The 23,392-nt window shown below is 32.7% G+C and overlaps 1 protein-coding gene across 9 annotated transcripts in view; it reads left to right on the forward strand.

Annotated features, from left to right (window-relative positions):
- Positions 1 to 23,392, forward strand: part of Tusc3 (tumor suppressor candidate 3) — a 326,107-nt gene that overhangs the window by 195,314 nt on the left and 107,401 nt on the right. For 5 of the 9 annotated variants that reach the window (XM_058573132.1, XM_046425966.2, XM_046425967.2 and 2 more), the window contains 2 exons: positions 5,403 to 5,477; positions 9,120 to 9,210. In XM_058573132.1, coding sequence (XP_058429115.1) covers positions 5,403 to 5,477; positions 9,120 to 9,210 — 166 coding nt within the window. Of the gene's footprint in view, positions 1 to 5,402; positions 5,478 to 6,723; positions 6,811 to 7,149; positions 7,299 to 9,119; positions 9,211 to 23,392 lie in introns of those variants that run through there. The other 4 variants (XR_006847592.2, XR_006847593.2, XM_046425968.2 and 1 more) reach the window with 2 other exon arrangements.

Below are 23,392 nucleotides of genomic sequence, written 5' to 3' on the forward strand. Positions count from 1 at the left end.
ACACAATACCAGTTTATTTTATGTGGATATCAGTATTTTGACTTTTAAGCAGTAGGACAATGATCAGCAATGATCACATTGTCTGTGACCACTTTTGCAATGAACACCAGATTCGAGTAAGAGCAACAGACAGCATACAGCTTGCAGTGGTTGAAACTATTTACTTTCTGTCTCTTATAAAAAGTTTGCAAACTCCTGCTCTGTAGAATGTGGTCAATAAAGAAAAGTGAGGTCTATGACTTTATCACTCCAAGAACAGTTCCTGTTAACTTTTTGATATCTTTTTTTCTTCCCACTGTGACTTTTTTGCATTTGTTTTGAAAGAGATTAAGCTATATTTTATATGCTTTTCATTTTCATTTGGCATGGTGACAATTGTTTTACTTCATGATTAAGAACTTTTTATCAGCTTCATTTTATATGACTACTTAGTCTACCACCTATAAGTACCATACACTATAGTTGACATTTGTGTTTTTAATATTTCACTTGTATAAATGACCCTTAAGTAAACATTTTCATATTGTCAATTTTAAAGGCAGGTTGAGCTGCACCAAATGTGAAAACAAAGACTTTTTGAGGCAAAGTGCAGATGGCTACCCTGAAAACACATATACTAATGTCCAGAATACATTCTTCAAAATGGTACCTGAGGAGTCTGGTTTTTATAAATAAAAAGAGAACACATTGGTTGAGATAGTTACATTAAGTGGCAGGAATAGCACAGATTGTTGATTGGACATGGCTCACTTGTTATGCATTTCAGGGAAAGAACTGCATAGCAGGAAAGGCTTTTACTGGGGTATTTATTATCTTTATAACATTGGGGAGTTGGCAGAAACCTGCTTTGCCAGGTCAGAGTGACCTAGGTGACTGCAGTCTCATGCCTGATGCTTGATGTGTTCCCTGGGTCACAAAATTCTTTTGGTATTCTATAGTTTGCTTTGTTTACTTAGAATGGCTTTATATGAGTGGAGTTCCTAGGCATATTCTTGGAATATGCATCTATTCCTGACACATAGTGAATTATAATTGAGATCTGCTGAGTTTTTTGACATGCTGCAACCTCTTAATATTTAAGACTTGACAATTCCTTTCCCTTCCTGCCTTATTTACTTAGTATAATAGGGATTTTGCTTATATATACACTTACATAATTTAAAAATACTGCATGTGCTTCCAACACAAATAGTACATTATGAGAGTTTGATTTAAAAGCAACATGTAAAGAAATGATATAAAGGTAAACCATAATCTAGACAGATGTGTTTGAGAAAACAGTTTTGTGAATAATTTGCAAACATATTTGGAAAATCTATAAAATGAAAATGATCTTGGAGAAGTAAAAGAGGTTTTTAATTCTCTATGCTTTATGAAAAAAAGATTTTTATGTTTAGCATAAAAATGTTTTATGCTGAAAATCAAGCTAGCTACTTTTGCTCCTTTAATCCACTCTCATCATCATTTTCATCTAACCCTGATTCATTTGTTGTAATTTATTTTATCCTTTTTTTTTTTTGACTTGCACCTTTTTCTCTCTGTAACTTTGAGAAGGTTATGTGGACTTCTCTGGACTTGAATTTCCTTTTGTATAAACTGGTAATAATAACATCAAAGTGTGTTGGGTAAGATGGTAAACAAAACAATATTGCTGCTCTGTAGGGGCTAAAATTGTAGTGGTAGGAGAATAACAATAAAGTAAAGAAGAAAAGATGCAGTCTGAAAGTTTTTTTTTTTCAAAACAATGTTATAATAATAAGTAAAAGGAATTAGGGCAAAGAAGGCTTCTCTGATAAGATCATTTGAGCAGAGAACTGATAGAGGTAAGGGAGGGAGTTAGAAGGACATCTGGGAGAAAACCATTTCAAGCAGTGGAAATAATAAGTTCAAAGATCCTAAGGGAGAGGAATGTCAGTCTTGTTAGAATACTAGTAAAGATAAGAGTAAGACCAAAAAAGGACAGACGAGTGTGGGCATCGATTTGAGGTACAAATCATGTATGAACTCAAGGTTATTTTGAGGTCTTTAGATTTTATTCAAAGTGAGATAAAAAGCTATTAGAGTAAGAATAACATTATCTGACTTGAGTTAAAGGTACATGAAAAGGCCATAGATGTTTTTAAGACATAAGGTTAGCAATTAATTTCATAAGCAAGAAACAACTAAATTCATAAAGAAAAATGTTACTTAATTTGGCTGTGTTAAAATTAGGTCTTCTGCTTGATAAAATTATTAAAAAGAAAAGCCATAAAGCAGTAGAATCTGCATGTAGCACTTCAGTCAATTTGTGTTCAGAAAAAGTGAAAGACATTCTACAAATTAATGAGAAAATAAGATTTGTTAAAGTTGGCAAAAGAAAACAAACAAGCATGTACAAATGATTGAACACAAAAATAAGAATGAGCATATAAAAAGATGCTCAGACTCAAGTGGGGAATATTAATGCAGCTCCCCACTTACCTGTTTGATAAAATGAATAGTACAAAGGTACTGTGTTCATTGAATATAAGAAAAATGGAAATTCTTACATTGCCAATTTTTTAAAAACTATCATTATGCCTAACAAATTTGAAACTACATATACCTGACCTCAAAAATTCTGTGTCCAGGTGTACACCCTTCACAAAAAATAATGTGCTCTAGGAGAACTATAAAAAGTATTTCTTTGTAAGAATATTTGTAATAGCAAACATTGGGAACAAATTGAATGTCATCAATAAGAGAAAGCAATAAAATATATTGCAATCTTATGAAAAAATGTTTAAATTTTTATGAAATTAAAAAGTATTTTAAATAAGAAGCCATTGCTCACAATTCAGAGGAAGAATAGTAAAAATGGAATGAAGATACATCCAATTACTATCCATTAAAATATACTTTTGAGTAATATAATTTTCACTGAGATAGTATCTGTATGTTTATGTGTATAAAAATTTAACCTTGAGGATATCTTAATATATGGTTTTTGCTTTTAAAATTGTCAAGCATTTAATTTTGTAAATTTTATTTTCCCTAGTAATAGAAATAATGCCAACCTCCCCCCCCCCCAATTTTATTATTGGAATTGGGGAAAGTACCTAGAGTCATTAAATGAATAGGTCTTATTTTTAATGCCATTCATGTTTTAAATATTTACCAAGATGTTTGTTATGGCTAAAATGTTCTAGAATTCTAGATGAATTATCAGTAGATCAAATATCTATAATGTGTGTATTCAAATTTATATAAGAATATAAAAGAGAAAAAGAAGATTAAAGGCGAATCGTAATAGGATCCACATTGGTCCCATCTTTCTGCACCAAACATCTGCGTTAAGCAGTAGACATTCTCTACATATGAACATGTTTAGTGATACAGATCTTTAGTTCTTTTTTTCTGTCATTATTTACAATGTGCTATGATTAGGAAAATTTATACAGGTACATCGTCCAAAACACTATAAAATAATGAGTCCTTAAGGTCTGCAGACTTGTACTGGTACTACAAAACAGTCATTCTATCAACCATATCCTTTGCAACATGATTGAAATTCAGTAATATCTAAATTTCAGTGGTTTAAAAACTGTATCATGGTCTCTTAAGGTTTAGTGGTAGCATTTGAAGGGTGTGGGGTGGGGGACAGGGCAGAACTTCATAGTGCTGGTCAGGTGTTTTTCTCTGGTATACCTAAGCTTCCAAACAAGTTTTGCTTGTTTTTTTTTGTTTTTGTTTTTTCCCCCCAGAAAGGGTTCCAATACTATAAATAGAATAGTTTGAAAACCTTCTGTATAGAGAGCTCTTTGTAAGCAAAAATGCGTAACTTGTGGAGTCAGGTATTTATTATGCAGAAGTTGGTTAATACGGTCATGAAAACAGAGTCAAATGCAAATAATTTATTAATAATCAAATTCAATAATGTGGTTATAAAAACTGACTCAGTGTAGAAACATTTACCTGTAGAACTTTCTCTGACCTCTACTTAATTGTATAGATATAACCCAGTGATATCCTTCCAGGTTTTGCTATTGTGGAAGAGGCATCCTGCCTCTACTGCTGCTGTGTCTTAGAGACTTATTGATACTATTTGTACACATATAGCTAGAAATAAGAAAAAAAATCAAAGAAAATGGAGGAATTTCTGGGCTAGAATTACTTTCTTTTTTCCTTTGTTTTTTTAACCAGAATACATAATAAATACATTTCCAGAATTGGTGGGTTCTAAATCTTAACAGTAGACAATGTCAAAAATGTTGTAATAACATGAAGAAGAATGTTCTTAGTTGAAGTGCTCCCATGATTTTCTTAATACCTTACATCTTTCAACATGGCATGAATAAACCCATGATTTGAAAGTAGACAAAAAGTAAAGAAGATATTTTGTGTTCTCAGTTTCAGTTTTAAAATGGCAATTAACTAACTAGCTGTAGGACCTGCTAAATTTGTTAAATTGTTTTATTATAATGTGCTTTTTTGATTTTGTAAGTTTTTTTTTTACTGAATCCTCAAATTTTCTAAGTGAAATGATATCTGACTTAAGTATTTATCTAACTAAACAAAATCTTTGAAACAACACATTTAAAATTCAAGCATAAAAAAGCAATTAAACACAGAGACACGCACTGTGAAAAGGAAAAAAGCCAACTTTAATACATTCTCATTTTCTAAGAATTCAATGAATTTTGTCACTGCCTTAAAGTGGTATGGTTTAGATGTGAGGTATTCCCCAAAAGCTCAAGTGAGAGACAATGCAAAGAGGAGAAATGATTGGGTTGTAACAGTCTTAATCCAATCAGTGAATTAATTCCTTGGTAGGGATTAACTGAATAGTAGGGTGTGGATGGAGGAGGTAGGAATTGGGGCATTCTTTGGGATATGTATTTGTATCTGGCAAGTGGAGAATTCTCTGTCTGCCTCCTGGTCACCAAAGTGTGAGCTGCTTTCCTCTACCACCCTATCCTGCCATGTTGGGCCCTAAGGAATGGAGCCTGCCTTCTGTGGACTAAGACCTCTGAAACCATGAACCCTCAAATAAATTTTTCCTACTCTATAGTTGTTCTGGTTAGAACCTTTAGTCAGAGCTGTGAAAAAAGCTGACTAAAACAGAAAGTAACACAATTTTATGTATAACAACATGAAATGTTAGAACTGGTTTTGAAATTTCTTAAAGTGTTATGAAAGTTCTGAATTTAAAGAGTATTTAGAATTAAACTCTCAAAATCTAGCAGATTAAAGAACTCTAGTTATAAGTATTAAAACTTAAGACATAAATAAATAATGGTCATTTTATGTAATATAAATATGAGTTGTATTTACCTGTGTTTGCATTTGTAATTTAACCATTCTGGAACACTGTATTCAGTTCCAGAAAAATTTATAGATTTTATTGGCATCTATTTCTACTGTCTCCTTGACAACTACTACAGATGCTGCTATCACCATGGGAATGGTTCTTCTAAATGAAGCAGCAACTTCCAAAGGAGATGTTGGAAAAAGACGGAGTAAGTCTCTATTGGTACTTTTTTAATTTTGTTTTTAGCTGGAAGATTTTTTTTAAAGCAAATGGGAAGTATAGAAAAATTTCTTTATAAACAAACTTCTAAAGAAGTAGTATAATTTGAAGGTTAAGATTTTTTTGTTTCTTGGATGTTTGTGTGAATATATTTGAAAATGTTATTTCTTCCAAAATGGGATTTGGGTGATACTCTTTGGAATTATATATAAAAGAGAGATGCCATCACCCTTGTCAGGGATGCCTTGATCCATTTCTGCTGAACCATTGTCTTTGTAATAGCATCCAGACTACAGAGATAGAAAAAGAATTTCTGAGTAGCATCTTCAGAGATTTTATTGGCACATAATATGTTCCTTATGCCAGGATAATCAAGGAGCATTAGAAACCTGACTTGGATTGAGGGGTGCTTCTGCATAGGTTTTATACTTAAATATCATTCTTTCCTTCCAATTTCCTTCAGATCTTCTTTTATCAACCTTTTTAAAAGGAGGTCATCTTCTGTTACTTTCTTTTCCTGGGGCTTTGCTTTTCCATTGATATACCAACATATACAGCTCTATCAAGTTCCAGCTTTATGATTTTAAATAAATTAACTGTTTTATCCTTTGATGAAATGATTCTTCTCAGAGGGTTGTAGAAAAACAAATAGTTTTATAAGGTAACAAATTTTGGTAGGTAAAAAATAATGCATAGGAAATATATTTTTCCTGGAAAAACATAGATTAGCAAAGAAAAGAGGCCTTAGAGTCAATGTTTTCTCCCATAAGCCTTTTTATAATTAAGTCCATACATGATTTTATGATTATACCTCCACAAAACTATAATTAATTTTTTGCCAATACATTTTGTATTTGTGAACACTTTTTAAGACCCAGAGTTTCTGTTTAAAAGCATAGGTATCTGAAAAATATTAATAATTTTTTAAGATATTTAAAATAAAAATCTAGGTACTTTCTTTGAGATTTTTAACACATATAAATGTGTATATATATATATATATATATATATATATATATATATATATATATAGGAATCAGCGATTTTTTTAATACTTGAAAGTGTTAAGTATTGAAATGTTTGGATGTGTAATGTACAGTCAAAATTCACCTCTGTTTTCCCTTGATACATTCTACACACTGTTGTAAAGAAACTACAGGAGAAATGAGGGAATTACTTTGCTTCTTTAAACATTGTTGAGGATCGTAAAATGATGTATCTTTTGAATAAACAAGGTCGTGTTCTTGGGATTGATCAATCACGCTTATGAGGACATACTCTTAATGTGATGATATATTTATCTTATGTCCTGTCATATCAAGGTAAGTAATAGTAATAAGAAATATATAAAGTTTTTAATCTCACAATATGCATGATACAGTAGAGTTTATAAAACCACTACTTCCAAATTCCCTCTTGATAGATGTTTCTATCATGACTCCTCCCAGTTACCTCCAAGTTTTGTATTCTTGTGTGCACATGGATACATGTGTGTAAGTGAGAGTGCATTGTGCACGTGAATGAATTGGAAAGTATATTTTTAAATTACTGCTTTTGGATTCAGATGTGATTTCTTACTTTGATATTGCATAACTGCTATGATTATTAATATTGTCCAGTTCAAAATGCTTCCATGTCATCATGGCATTTTCTTCTTACAGGTGTGTTGTTATCTCATGATCTGTCATGGTTCATTTATTATTCTGCACTATGCTCAGTTCTTCTGATTTCCCCATGCACAAACACTTGAGTCACATTATTTTGTTCCACTGCCTAATATTAAGTAAATAAACTGTTTTACTTGATCACATATTTTGAGCCTCATCACTCATTTGAGCACAACCTACGAGACTAGCTAACAACAGGGCATAACAAAGAATGCTTTATCCCTCTTCTGAAAAAATTAAAAAGGGGACATAAAGGAAAAGAAGTGTTTGGTAAAATATCTTAATTTGGAAAAGTATAAAGTAAAGCATTGTGTAATTAATTCTAAGATTAGTAAGATTGATGTAAGATTGATGTATGTGGTTTTTCATATGTTATGTCTTAGGGTCTGGTGTCTGTCTTACTTGGCTATTGTATGATTTTTTTGAAAGCACATTTTTCATTTGTAGTATTTGGGAACCTTTTTTTATTTTATTTTCTGCTAATATTCATTTCAAGTTCAATTGCATCACGTGTTGTCTAAAATGAGAGGTCACTGAGGCTACAATTGGATACAATTAAATGCTTATGTTTTATAATTTGTACTCCAAACTTAGATATTCATGCAGAGTTGAATGAAAACTGGCAGAGTAGACCATATTTCGGCAATGCTGTACCTTATCTACTCACTGATTTTCAAGATTGAGATTAAACCTGGATTCATTTATATGCCAGGAAAAAATTTAAAAATCATATTTCATTGTTATAGAAGCATATATGTCCATTTAATTTTCCTTTCTTCTTCTTCCTTGGTGTTTTTAATCTCTTTTCTCCTGTCTTCCTTTTTTTGACAGTTATTTCAGATATTTTATAAAACCAGATTTTAGAATTCCCTGTGTTTTTTTTCTTAAATATGTCTAGATACTTCTTATTGAGTATTAAAAAAACACATTAATTTCTGATTTTATAGAAATTCTATAATTCTAATTTTAAGAAAAAACAATTTCTCATTGTATAAAACAGATTTAGATAGAATTTAATTTACTTGTTTTGTTTCATTCTAAACATACCTACATTTAATTGGCTTAGACTTTTAAGCATTTAAATTTGATAAGCATGTTTAGATATATTTTACTAGTAACAATGAATCTTCTTTAATTAAATATCAAAAATGTACATGCAAAATAAACATAATAGATTTTATCAATCATTTACTTTTGAGTAAAATCTTCCCAACCATAATAGAAAGGAAATGAAAAAAATAAGAAAGTATTGTCAGCTTTTCTGGTACAGAGTAATATAGAAAAAAACGGACCACAGCACGTAGTACCATAACATATGCCTTTTGTTTCTCTGTAAAACATACTGAAATACCCAGACATTATTACCTGCTTTGGGAAGGAGGGTGGTTCTCCCTTTCGCTCTGAGACCTTATTTCTTACTCTCCCAACTTTTATTTCTAGCTTTATATAGGCTAAAATGAACTATTTTTTTAGTAACATGCTTTTATACTGAGGCAAAAATCTAACCAGTAACTTAAAATTATATTTCTTTGTGAATACTGCATGGCATCTGAGAAGAATAAAATTTAGCATTTCTAATAATGCAAATGTTCCTGCTGTTACAACCAATACTTCAAAATGCAGGGGCTGATAATCTTGTTTGTGGTTTGTTATATTTTGTTTTGTTTTGATCCCTTTGGGGCATTTTAGTACTTGTAGGAACTCTGTTAAAAGAAGAAAACCACCAGAAGACTTAGATAAGTCCATTTTGTTGTTTTCATACCCCAAATAGTAGATTTTCATTGAGAAGAATGTGGAAAATAATGAATACATTGTATTGTGGATTATCTGGTTTGTTGTACCTGTGTGTGCCATGAACTATTAAATGTAAGTATTCTGTAAATTGGATGCATTTTAAAAATATGAACATTTGGGTTGTCATTGCATGTGTTTAGACTCTAATGACATTTTCTCTCTTTTTCTAGTAATTTGCCTAGTGGGATTAGGCCTGGTGGTCTTCTTCTTCAGTTTTCTACTTTCAATATTTCGTTCCAAGTACCACGGCTATCCTTATAGGTAATATCTTTATATTATCATGAATGGTTTTATATTTAACTCAGAATAAACAGAATTTCAGTAGTTGGTATATAATTAAGGATTAGTATAAGGTAGCTAATTAATTTGCTATGTGGTCTTAAATTCAATTAAGCAAATTTTTGAGCACCTACCATGTGTTCAGCATAGTAGACTATACAAAGGAGGAATAAGGCATATTCCTGTTCCTAAGTAAGGTACAGTTTCACTTTAGGGATATATCACTGTGTATTTATATGCACATATAGTGAAATGAGTTTAAGCTCTATGGATTTCATCAAAATTTCTTCTTTCTTTGGTTTGCGTATTTATCATGATTTTGACTTCATTTGCAAGATTATTTTTTCATGTAATCTCCCAGTGTCAAATAAACATTCATCATCTTTTGAATTCAGCAAATTTATAACTTTTCCAAATAAGAAAAGCCAACTTGAAAGAGAAAAAATAAATGATAAACTAATCTCTGGTCACTAGAATTCGTCATAATGAATATCTTGTAAGATTTTCACCAGCATGTTGTCCAAATTGGAAGATGATGAAAATTCAATCTGAGATCATATTACTGTTACCAAACCTCACTGACTAAAGCACACTGCAGTAAATGTGTCAGATTACACCTATTGAGTTTATGAATTAGGCATGTTTGTCTTTTGGGCATATTCCTGCCTTAGCTTTTTTTTTTTTAAGAAATAACTTTTACTGTCTCTAGAGAATTCTTCTTATAGATTAACCTATGTTTCTCTCTTATAAAGAAATAAAAGCCATATACTTCCTTCCTCAGAGACTTTAAAGACCCTATCTGCTGAGGTGATAGAACCAGTGAAATGTGGTTAGGAAAAAAAAAAGCTCATTATACTTTAATATACCTTCCTCACATGAACAGTGGACATTTTTTTTAAATTTTATTAGTGCATTATAATTATGCATAATATTGGAATTTAACATAATTAGCCAAAGCATGGAATTTAATTTGCTCCAATTCAGTCTCAAGGATTTCACATTTCCTGTCCCTTCTCCCTCCCTCTGATGCCTTTCTTCGACGAGTCCTTCTTCTATTTATTTATAGTTTATTTTTTAATTTAGTGTTTTATAGACATAAAGTGAAATTAACTGTGGTATATTTATAAATACATATAGTGTGATTTTGTCACATTCATTCTACATTTCCTCCTCCTTTCTCCTCATCAGTCTCTCTTCTACTTCATTGACTTTCCATGTATCTTTATATCTGACCGCCACCTCCCCGCTTTTTCATCTCCTTTGTTTTGCTGTAGCTTCTTCATATGAGAGAAAACATTTGACCCTTGACTTTCTGGGTCTGACTTATTTCACTTAGCATGATATTCTCTAGTTCCACTCATTTACCAGCAAATGCCATAGTTTCATTCTTCTGTATGGCTGAGTAAAACTCCTTTGTGTATTTATACATTTATTTATCTATTTGTTGACATGTGTCCAAGCTGTTTCCATAACTTGGCTATTGTGAATTATGCTGCTATGAACATTGGCGTGGCGATATCCCTATAGCATGCTGATTTTAGATCTTTTAGACATATACCAAGGAGTAGGATAGCTGGGTCAAATGATACTTCTATTTCTAGTTATTTGAGGAATCTCCATATTGCTTTCCAGAGTGGTACTGATTTGCAGTCCCACCAATAATGTATGAGTGTACCTTTTTCCCTACATCCTTGCCAGCATTATTGTTTTTTTGATAATTGCCATTCTGACTAGAGTGAGTTGAAATTTCAGTATAGTTTTGATTTGCATTTTGCTGATTGTTAGAGATGTTGAATGTTTTTCCATATATTTGTTGTTCATTTATATTTCTTTTTTTGAGAAGCATTAGTTACTTTGCCCATTTACTATGTCTTTTTTTTTATTTGATTGTTCATGTTTTGTTTTTGGTGGTTTTTTCAGTTCTTTATATATTCTTGATATTAATCCTCTGAGGAGCAGATAACAAGGATCTTTCATTCTGTAGATCTTAAGTGTTTACTGTACAGAAGCTTTTTAATGTAATGTCATCCCAATTATTGATTCTTGGTTTTATTTCTCATACTTTTGAAGTCTTGTTACGGAAGTCAGTGACTGTGCCAATGTGTTGAAGTTTCTGGCCTACATTTTCTTCTAGCAGTTGCAGGGTTTCTACTCTAATTCCTAAATCTTTGATCTACTTTGAGGTGACTTTTGTGCAGTGTGAGAGAGGGGGGTCAAATTTCCTTCTACATTTGTTTTCTTGTTCCTGTTTTTAGAGGAAATACTTTCAGTTATTCTACATTCAGTATGATGTTGGCCTTGGCTTTGTTGTATATTGCCTTTAGAATACCGAAGTAAGTTTCTTGTATCCCTAGTTGCTCTCGTGTCTTAAACATGAATGGGTGCTGGACTTTGACAAATGCTTTCTCTGCATCTATAATCATGTGATTTCTAGCCTTAACTCTATGTGGTGAATTTCGTTTATTGATTTGCATATGTTGAACCAACCTTGTTTCCCTGGGATAAAACCCACTTGATCATGGTATACTGTCTTAATGTGTTTTTGAATGGTTTGCCATGATTTCATTAAGTATTTTTGCATCTTTGTACATTAGGGATATTGGTCTGAGTTTTCTTTCTTCCCTTGAGTTGTCTTTGTCTGGTTTTGGTATCAGAGTGAGGCTGGCCTCTTAGAAGGAATTTTAATGTTTGTACAGACATGATGGTAATGGTGTTTAGCTTTATATTTAGTATTATCTGGAAGACAAATAATCCCATAAAAGGGATATCTAATTATGGAATTATATAATCCAAGTGTAAGTCTTCAGTGCTACCTGTTTTCTCACATGGATGAAGATACAGTTCTAATTCTCTTCATCACACATCCATTAAAAATAAATGTATTGTGGGAATAGAGGCAACATGGGTATCAGATCTGAGTTGTGGGATCATCTACTTTAAACTTTGTGGATGATATAAACTTTTTAAAACATTATTTCTGGGGGCAACAATAGATAGACAAAGTGTCCAGTTTCTTTCATTTTATCCTTAATGTTAGCCAGCCAGCCAGTTTTTTTCTCTGAAAATATGAAAGTATTAAATTAATCAAATCCAGGACAACTAGTACTTTAAGAAAGATGAAGTTACTTTTTTCCCTCATTCCTCCTACCTTGGGATTGGGAATTCTGGTGCTGTATGAATTTTCTTAGTTTGACATATACTAGTTCTATAACAGAATCTGTAAATAAAGAGAAATACTCTGTATTTTTAAGTCTTTTATCTAGAATACCAAGAGCATTTAAATATCAATTCATTTTGATCTATAGCACTTAAACTATGTCAAAGGTAAAGATTGTATCTCTATATTCATTAAAATATAAACTACAGCAACATCTGCTGTGAGATCTTAAACCACATTAGTTGACAGGAAGAAAAGTAAATAGCAAATTCTAGCTTTCCTTGTATTTCAGATCACATTATCATACCAGAATATCATTTACTATGTAGATTATTTTGACATAGCAATATGAGTAGGAAAAGTAGAGAAAAAAATCGGGATTTACTAGTTCCTTATATTGTTATTTTTGATGGCAGTATTTTTGGAATTACATAAATAGTTTTCAAGTTTGTGCTTTCTTTCAAGTCATGACAGTCATTTACTACAATAACTCTCTACTACTCTGGGTTGTTTTTACTTTTTTTTTTTTTTGCTTATTTTTTTTATTAACCAGGTTAAACATGTAAACCACCTGAGAAGCTTTTCCAAATTCATATTGTAGGCTTACCCAGATACATGTAGTAAGCATACGTAAAATAGGATATACCTATTGATTTAATTGTAACTTTCTTATGTGTAACCAGTCCCATGCTCTTGCCAAGATTCTACCATCCTAATGAGATAGGAAGCCAGCTGAAGGCAAGCCTAGACTGAAATGTATATCAGATCCTCTTAAAAAAAGAGAGAGAGAGAAGGAAATCATGGCCACGAATGGCTTATGAATATGAAATTTTACATAGTTTGATGTAAATCCATAAATAAATGAGGAGCTACCAAGTAAAGAATCACAAGAGAGACTCAGTGTGCCAAACTGAGGTGTGGTATAGAGAAGTGAAAGGGAGACTTCTGGGTGCTGCAGTGGCCCTGCAGTGTTGTCTTTGATGTGCTGTTGTGTGGGTTTACCAGGTTGGTTTAAATATCCTAAATAGCATTTGGCTTATCTGTGGGGCAATTTTAGATTTAAATAGCATAGAGGTAATTAAGCCATTTTAGAAAATGGGAGGTTTATTATAAAGGCGTGGAAAGAAGTAAAGACAACTAAAAGCCTACTTGCCACACACCTAGATACCAGAGAAAAAAGGGTTTAGAAAACAGGTCATAAGGATAAATTTGCTGCCCCTATTTTATGCTGCAGAGGTGGCGCAATTACTTGGAGGGTACAAACCTCTAATTTTTCTACCATGGTAATTGAGTAATTTCTTTTCAACTCTCCCACCCTTGCTACCCTGAAAAATTTGTGAACTTTTTCTGAGAAGGGCCTGATTTCTTAAGTTTGTTACTCCCCAGTATGTGGCATGAAAGTTAAAGAGAACTTTCATTATTCCTCCTTATCGTAGGCCCTGGTCCTCCCTCTGAACTCCTTAAAGGTATCTCCATCACCACAATTACTTTCCATATTCATTAGTGTTATCTGTATATGTCAGGTGTCTGACTTTGTTGGTGCCATTCAAAGCTGAATGTAAATTAGGCATCTATTTCCATTGAAGGGAAGTCAAATTAAATGACAGATGCCTACAAAAGCATTAAGTGAACAGAGCAGTATTCAATTCAGCTAATTTGTGTATGTAATATAGCTTTTGAAGATACATCGTTCACTTTCCTTAGAGGTAGTTCTCAAAACTGACTTTACAAATACATGTAATGACCTCCATGAAATGGCAAAAATAATTGAATTTTTAAATGACATGAGTTAGCATCTTATATGAAGATTGGTCAGAAGACAAACTGTTTTGAAATGTGATTTGTACAGTATTCCAGCTAGCATCCAGTGTAGTTCAAATTATAAAAGTTCAAGAATAATTTGTGATGTCCTGTGCAGCAAATTAATAAATTTCCTCAATGTTGGATCAAGCAGTTACTGTGTTCCAGGTATTAGGGATATGACCATTAATAGGATAACCAAAATCTCTGCCCTCACCTCTCTGCCCTTACATTCAAGTGGGGTGGGTGATGAAACAGAAAAACAAGTGAAAAGTATATTTCACTAATGATAATAAGGAGAAAGGGAATAGAGATGTGGTTTAAATCTGGATGATATTCCAAGGAGGTCATCATTGAGAAGGGACATTTTATTAATGACATAAAGGAAATTACTAGAATAAGCCTTATAGATACCTGGAAGAAGAATGTTCTAGGCACAGAGAACAGCAGGTTTAAGGACTCTTACAAAGGCATGAGACCCTGAGAAACAGACAGTTGTCTGGAGTATAGAGCAAGCAAGGGGTAGAGTATGGGAAGTGAGGCTGCTGAGGTCAGAGGTAAAGCCAGGCTGTAGATCATACAGGTTTTCATAGGACTTTCTAAGAACTTTTTTCTGAATGATAGGGAGTCATTGGAGGATTTTAGAGAGCATTGACATATATCTGTCTTATTTCTGTGCATTATGAAATTTCAGGATGCTTTATAAACATCCTGTATCTGACTGCTAATAGACAAATCCTCAGAATTGTTGTACAGATTGAGAAATTTTTTTTATCCATTACTGGTAGGATTGAAAAAGTGCTTTATGCATTTTAAGATCTTGAAGACATTTTTCTTCCACTTATTTTGATTTTTAAAAGACTCTCTGAAAACAATGTTATTTTTCACCTTATGAAAGAAGCACTATTTTGATAAGGCAGCAAATTCAATTTATTACACTTTAAAAAATAAAGTTCCTTTGAAAAAAATGAATAAAATTTTAAAGGGACAAATATGCATTTGGGGCAGCATTTTATCATATTTATATAATCATTTAATGTTTGTTTCTTCCATTAGAGAAAAGCTCTCTATGGACAAGAGCAAGCTTTGTCTTATTTGCTACTTTTCACTAGATTCTGGGACAAAGCTTATCACAGTGCGTAGTATTTAACAGTAAGTGCAATTTAATTTGTAATTACAGTATAGAACAAGTATTTTGGTGAAAAAAAATCTACTTCATGAATTGAAAAATGTATACAGACTGAAATCAAAACATGACCTAGAGTCTAATGAGGTTGAAGGGATGGCCTTTAATTTCTTTTGAATTGTTTTCCTCGGGCTTGCATGAAAATATTATGTACATGCACTTGTTTTGCCCATATGTTTTCTTGAAGAGCAAAATTCTGTTATGTTGAGGGAAAAAGTAAGAAGACTGATATGACAGACATTAAAACCTTAGGGGTGGTTTAGAACTTTTACCTTACATAGACCAGGCAGGTTATCTGAAGTGATATGAAAAAGATTAGCTATTGTGTGTAAAAACTTGAACTTTACATTTTATATTCTTACAGTAAGAAATGTGTCTGTACAGGCTGGGGCTCAGTAGTAGAGCACCTGCCTTACACATGTGAGGCCCTGGGTTCAATCCTCAGCACCACATAAAAATAAAGATATTATGTCCATCTACAACTAAAAATATATATATTTAAAAATGTAGCTGTAGATATAATATGGATTATCAGAACATTTTTCTTATGGTTCTTGTTACAATTTTTTAGTTTTTGTTTTAATATGTAATAGCTAATACTGTTACATGTACTATCCAGGTTTTGTTATTTTTTTTTTAATGACAGTGGAATACATTACGGTTCTTGTTACACATATACAGCACAATTTTTTATTTCTCTGGTTGTATATAAAGTATGTTCACACCAATTCATGTCTTCATACATGTACTTTGGATAATGATGTCTATCACGTTCCACCATCCTTGCTAACCCCCTACCCCCTCCTTTCCCCTCCCACTCCTCTGACCTATCTAGAGTTCGGCTATTCCTCCCATGCTCCCTCTCCCTACCCTACTACAAATCGGCCTCTTTATATCAGAGAAAACATTCAGCATTTTTGGGGGAGGATTGGCTAACTTCACTTAGCATTATCTTCTCCAAGGCTATCTATTTATCTGCAAATGCCATGATTTTAAACTTTTTTTCCTGAGTAAAATTCCATTGTGTATATATATGCCACTTTTTTATCCCTTCTTCTACTGAAGGGCATCTAGGTTGGCTCCACAGTTTAGCTATTGTGAATTGTGCCGCTATAAAACATTGATGTGGCTGTGTCCCTGTCATATGCTGTCTTTAAGTCCTTTGGGTATAGACCAAGGAGAGGGATAGCTGGGTCAAATGGTGGTTCCATTCCCAATTTTCCAAGAAGTCTCCCTACTGCTTTCCAGATTGGCTGCACCAATTTGCAGTCCCACCAGCAGTGTTTGAGTGTACCTTTTTTCTCACATCCTTGCCAACACTTATTGTTGTTTGTCTTCATAATAGCTGCCATTCTGACTGGAGATGATATCTTAAGAGAAATGCAAATCAAAACTACTCTAATTGCTAGAGAGGATGAACATTTTTTCATATATTTGTTTATTGTATATCCTCTTCTGTGAAGTGTAGGTTCAGGTCCTTGGCCTATTTGTTGATTGGGTTATTTGTGGTTTTTTTGGTGCTTAGCTTTTTGAGTTCTTTATATACTCTAGAGATTAGTGCTCTGATGAGTGAGGGGTAAAAATTTGCTCCCAGGATGTAGGCTTTATCTTCACCTCACAGATTGTTTTGGTGCCAAAAAGAAACAGACTGATAGACCAATGGTACAGAATAGAGGACACCGAGACTAACCGTCAAAATTACATTTATATTAGACAAAGGTGCCAAAAATATGCATTGGAGAAAAGATAGCCTCTTCAATAAATGGTGCTGGGAAAACTGGAAGTCAGTATGCAACAGAATGAAATTAAATCCTTATCTCTCACAGTGCACACAAAACTCAAAGTGGATCAAGGACCTAGGAATTAAATCAGACTGTCTAGTAAAAGAAAAAGTAGGCCCTAATATGACTCCTTTAGTGAAAGAATTAAAAATCAAGAATAAATGGGATGGATTCAAACTAGAAAGTTTCTTCTCAGTGGGTTCTGTTTTTTGACTGGTAAATCTTTCAATGATAATATCCTTTAATGGAATTTTCTAAATTTCACAGTGTGATCAGAGGAATCCTTATTATCCTTACATTGTGTGCATTTGTCTGGTAGTCATACTGGCATCAAATGTAGAATTTTTCTCCCAAGAAGATTAATTACACATTAATTTCAGTTAGGATGATTTATCCAAATAGACTTTGGAATCAGGAATACTCTTCAAAGCTCTCATCAATGATCCATATTGAAATATCTTCTGTTACTAGTGCTAATTAGCAAGAATTTGGAATTTTGCAAGGGTAGTCTATTAAAAAGTAGCTGATATCCTTTATTACTCACACTTAAATCCCTTATTATGATTGAGCAATTGAAATTGATCAAATGAAAGTTTACCTGTGCAGTCTTCATTCCAAGTTCTCTAAACTGTAGTGGTCCCTAGGTAATCCATACCTTTGCAAATCATCTTTTTGCACAAAACATTCTGTCTGGAATAGGTTTTCCTTTCCCCTCAAAGCAAACATCTTCTCAGAACTAACTCCAGTTGCTTCTTCTGAAAAGCCTTTTTAAAACTCCAGTAGGAGTTCTCTCCACACCTGACACCTCAATACCCTTACAGTACTTTGGTATGTATCTTATGTGTACTACTTAGAACTCAAATTTCATATTGTCTGTTCTTCATTGAGTTCCTTTGGGTTTAGGAATTTAATGATTTGCCTTGCATAGAAAATTATAAATATTTGGCTAAGAGACTTGAAAGACTGAGGGATAAGGGAAGTTGCCCTAGTTCTAGCTCTGATTAACAGGATATTGGCCAAATTTTCTACTTTGCCTTAAAAACTAATAGCTCTAAGTTAAATACCAATAACAAATTCTGCAATAGAATTTTCAAGTTGAATCCATAGAATTTTGATTTTAACATTACCTGATACTAAGATCATTTTTTTTAAAGTCTTGAACCAAAGTAACTATTGAAAAGTATGTAAAGAGATGTTTCCAAATGTCCTTGCCTACTTTGTGTTAAACTAGTTGTTTTCAGTATTTTGGACATAATCTACCCTCAAAATGATACACAAATAGCATTAATAGTTACATGGAGATTGAAACTTTATTACTAAGGCAACTCTAAAGTCTGACATCTGTGATTGCATCCTCTCAACTTCATGCTTTGGTAATTCACTTCCCTGGGGTTTGATTTTCCACATAAAATGAGGTAATAAGGTTGGATAAATCAGATTCTTCCCTGGTTCATATGGTAGTCAGCTTTATGTCGCTGTGACCAGTATACCTGGCAAGACACACTTAGAGAAGCGTTTATTTTCACTCATGGTTTTACAGATTCAGTTTGTGGTCAGCCAACTCCATTTCTTTGGGCCTAAGGTGAGGCAGGATATCATGGTGGAGGAGAGCTGTTTAGTTCATGGCAACCAGGAAGTAGAGAAAGAGTGATGACAAGGTACCAGGGACAAAATATGAATCCCAAAGGCACACCCCCCACCCCCACAGTCACACTCCATGTGCCTACAGTTACCATCCAGTTAATCCATTTAAGTGAATTAATTAATCCACTGATCTAATTAATCTAATTTTATATCTGAATATTCTTGCATTATCTCACCCATATGATTCAGGTAGGCAGTGCCTCCCAAAAGCTTAACATTTGGTCATTTTCAAGGAAATTTTTAAAACATTAAAATTATGTCTAACAATCATAATCTTCAAACGTGGCTCTTAATCAGTTGAATAGTTTCTGTGCATAAAGAATTATGTGCTAACTTATTTCATATTTACTGTCCAATTTCAAATTTTGAATTACTAAAATGCTTTATAGACATGTTATGCTTATTATAAATAATTTTGATCTGTTTGGAGAAAGTGATTATGCCCATGAAACTAAGTATCAAAAGCTAATGGCAGTCTGTTGTATGGAAATAATCTAGAGGTGTCAAAAATCACTGTGGGTTTGAATGAAAAGGGCTGACTCCAGAACATGGCTCAAATTAGATTAAAATTCCAGCTTTTAGACAAAATAGAGAAGAGTGGCTAACAATATTTCTTAAGCAGAACATTGTAAGATACCGACAGAAATGTGTGACTGGTATCTTGTGAGGTTATGAGTCATTGCTGTGGCTTGATAAACAGTATGGATTGCTCAATGTATTTTTAGCCATAAGTGCACTAATTAGTCAAAAGGATACAAAAAGAAACATATAACACATGAAAATATTCTTATCACTTTGGGTGAATTTTAGGACAATTTTGCAATTCAAATTCTAAATATTTCCAGAATTAGTTGTTTTTCCAGGTAAGTTTTTGAGTCTTCTTCATAGTGATCTGGAATTTAGAACAGGAAAGGACCATGGAAATATTACCCTCAAACTCATTTTACAGATGAGCCTGAGAGCATTTATCTTATTTGAGGTAGAAGTAGAACTTTTGATGATCAGCTCAGTTCTCTTTCTCCTGTGCCATATTTTTTTGTACTTCATTAATTCTATACACCTGTAAATAAAAAGTTGTTTAATACTCATTCTTTTCTGAGCCATATAGGATATTAATTACATTCATTACAATATAGAGAAACATTATAATCGAAAAAAAATCAATTTTCCATTTAATTATTTCTCTAGCTGAAAAATTTCTGTGAGGTCTGATACACAGTGACCTCAATAATCTGGTAGCCAATGCATCTTGACAATTTGATATTGAAGACCATGGTAATAGCTTCCTAATCCGTTCTCTTGACTCCTTTGTGAGCTTGAGTAATTCAAGAGGAAGAAGCAACTTTACTTAAGTTAGAATTTATCTTATTTTTTTTCCTTCATGATAAATTTTACAAATACATTAAATGGAACAATAGGAGATAGGCAGAAGAACTGAGTCACTCACAGCGTTAGCTGGTTAATAAAAATTGTTTTTATGTCCTTCAATTTACTAAATCAAAGCCACTATAATTTACATGGTCAAAGATGTGATTCCTTTAATTGTTCTTTAATGTTTTATAATATTCTCCTTCAAATTTCTTCAGATCTTTACTGAGATTTCAACTGTTTTCCTATCCAGTTGAAATTATTCCTCTAGCTTAATTATCACTTCCCATATTAAAGCCTTCAAGTAATTATCTTCAGCTTTTATGAGAATTACATATGATTCTGGCAAATTGCTCATCATGTGTCCATAAATCCTTAATAGTATATATAGATAGCCCTCCTTATGTTTCATACTCATTTTTTTTTGCTTTGTCAGGCCATGTAGGATATAAATTCCATTCAGTACATTATAAAGGAGCATTATAAACAAAGAAAAATATCTATTTTCCACTTACAAAACTTACTTGCTTTTATTAACTATATGTATGCTAATGATGTATAAGATGTGTGGATCTACTTTATTCTGTTGAAATTTTGCTTTGAAGTTTTTCCCTTCAGAACTTTTATCAATTCTTATAAATTATTATGTTAATATGTAAATTTCAAAAGTAGTATTAAAAAGGTTTACAGAGATGTATATACCAGAATTCTGGACAAATCCTGAGCTAAATTCCAAAAACCTGGCAGAACAAGTTAAAAATATATGTATCTGTACAGTTAATTAATTGGAGAAAGCAAAAACGATGGTAAAAGCAAGAGTGAAAAAGAAAAGTAATTCTGAGACAAGTAGATAGGCGAGATGATAAAGGAAAAGACCTTTTCCTGTGAAAGTAGCTCGTTCAACTATGAACATAGCACCACATAGTTAAGGGACAGTCCGTATTCCCAGAAGCATTCATCTATACTTTTAAAAAGGCAAATAAGCCTTCATGTTAGGTAAAGGCAGGTTGTGAATGAAATGCAAGAAGCCATTATTTAAAAGAAATGTCCTAGAGTTATTTCTGAAAAGGCATTGGTAGATGTCTATTTTCAGAGATCATCAACCCTTACAATCTTTAACCATAGACCTTGGGATCCAAGATCTAAACCAATTCAGGCATTCTATGTCAGAAATACAGTGTGCTATGTTTATAGCAGGAAAGAAAGCTTTTTTTGGCCAAAACCAAATAGTTGACTTTCTCAGTTTTAACACGTATACCTAATTAAATAAGAGGTGAACTGCAAAGATAGTTACATATTCTCCTTCATAGTAGCTCTTAGAAAAACCTCCCATTTCTACACACTTTACAAAAATGATTTGCTGTATGCTTAAAATGATGGAGGTTGTCCAACATCTTCAAAGTACAAGGAAGAAGATGTAATGGACAGTATGGGGCAGTTTCAGAGATTTAGAAAGTAACAGGTTAATGTGAGTATCTTTATAGACAGGCATTTTGGAGGAAATAAGTGTACTTTGGGGAAAGTGGGAAGGTGACTTACTCACATTGGGTCAAGTGAAAGAAGCATAAAATTATCTCTTAGAAGGGCTGGGTGGTAGCTCTGTGATAGAGTACATGAAAGCTTGAGACTCTTATCCCTAGCATTCCTCCCCCCCCCAAAAAAAAAATGCTTTGTAATAGTTAGTTCAGTATAGATTGGTTGGAAAGCTGATGAGTGAAAATGAAATTGGGAATAATTTCAGTGGAAATTATATTGATATTTCTTAGCACTTTCAGATGGGCTGGGATGAACTATTCTTGGTTTTTATGACTGGACAAATGATTCCAGTATATCCTACTTGACTGGTGGTGTAATCCAAGCTGAAAATGTCAACCTAATGCTACATGATTCTACTTCAGAATAAAACAGTATCTGGACCAAAAAAAAGAAAGAAAGTCTATGCTTGGGATAAGACCCTTGAGGTACCTATTAGTAAAAATGTACATTAAAAATCGCTTGTAGCTATGGATTATTAGGCTTCAAGCCTAATATCAGATTACTTTCTTGAGTATTATGTCATTGTTCTCTGCTATTTATATCCTTCAGAATCTTCCTTCTGAATTGCTATAAATTACAGCTTTTGTACCAGTCTGATAGATTTATATGGATAATTATCATTATACATAGCACCATGTCCATGATCATCTTTAAACCCATTTTTTAATTCTTTTCTCACAATTTTGAATTCTGTTTAATTTGAAACCCATAATTACTTCTACCTGGAGTGATCCTTTTCTGATTTTCATTATTTTAATCTTATTTTTATAAATTCTTGAACATTTATGCCCCCATCATATTCATATTTTCTCAGTATTTCATACTACAGAATTTGTTTCATCTTGATATATGTACACCGCTAAAGGCATAAAAAGCTATTATATATATATATATACACACACACATCCTATTTCTGTAAATCTTCCCTAAGTTTTAGTATTAATGGTGTATTCTACAGCAGCATTATGTTTTATACCATTACTAAAATCTCCCAGATTTGTTTGTTTCAATAAGCAAACTTTCCTTGCTTGTGTGTCTCCTTGGACAAACTGTGTGACTTTTCTAACCTTACGTTTTCTTGTTTGTAAATTGAAGATGACTTCACTACCTCATTCTGTGTACCTGAGAGAATGCATATAGATCACTGTTGCTTGCTACATAGTATTGATTAATGTTTGATGTTAATTATCATTAATTTTGATATAATTATTTTAGATGTATTTAATCTACTTTTTTCTAAACAGGGCTTTAAAAAAAAAACACTAAACATTAAGTAGCTTTGTTTCATATTTGCATAATTCAGTTGAGTGAAGCAGTTTTTCCCTGAACTTTTTGATGAACTTAATTGGACTCCAGAGGCCCTTGATATTACCAGTGAAATAAGGTTTCTTATGAATTTTATCTAATTACCATCTGAGTTATATTGAGAAATTTTGCATGTTGAATAAAAATTGTCTTTAGTTCTTGCCCTATTTTCTAAGGGCAAAGTGCTAATAAGGATACCTGATTGTCTTTACTTACTAGTAATTACCTTCTCTGTATTTCCCACTGGCACCCTGACTTACAAATCTTCTTCAGAAGACTTCTATGACACAAATCTCTACTAACTGTCCTTTTGATGCCTAATCATCCTCAAGATTCTTTAACTGTTTTACATAGTGTGGTATAAGGCAGGAATAATAATACTTGAGT

This window comes from Marmota monax, unplaced genomic scaffold (genome assembly GCF_021218885.2).
Source record: "Marmota monax isolate L192 unplaced genomic scaffold, Marmota_monax_Labrador192_F-V1.1 WCK01_AAM20220418_F8-fsc00197, whole genome shotgun sequence".
Classification (NCBI taxonomy): domain Eukaryota; kingdom Metazoa; phylum Chordata; class Mammalia; order Rodentia; family Sciuridae; genus Marmota; species Marmota monax.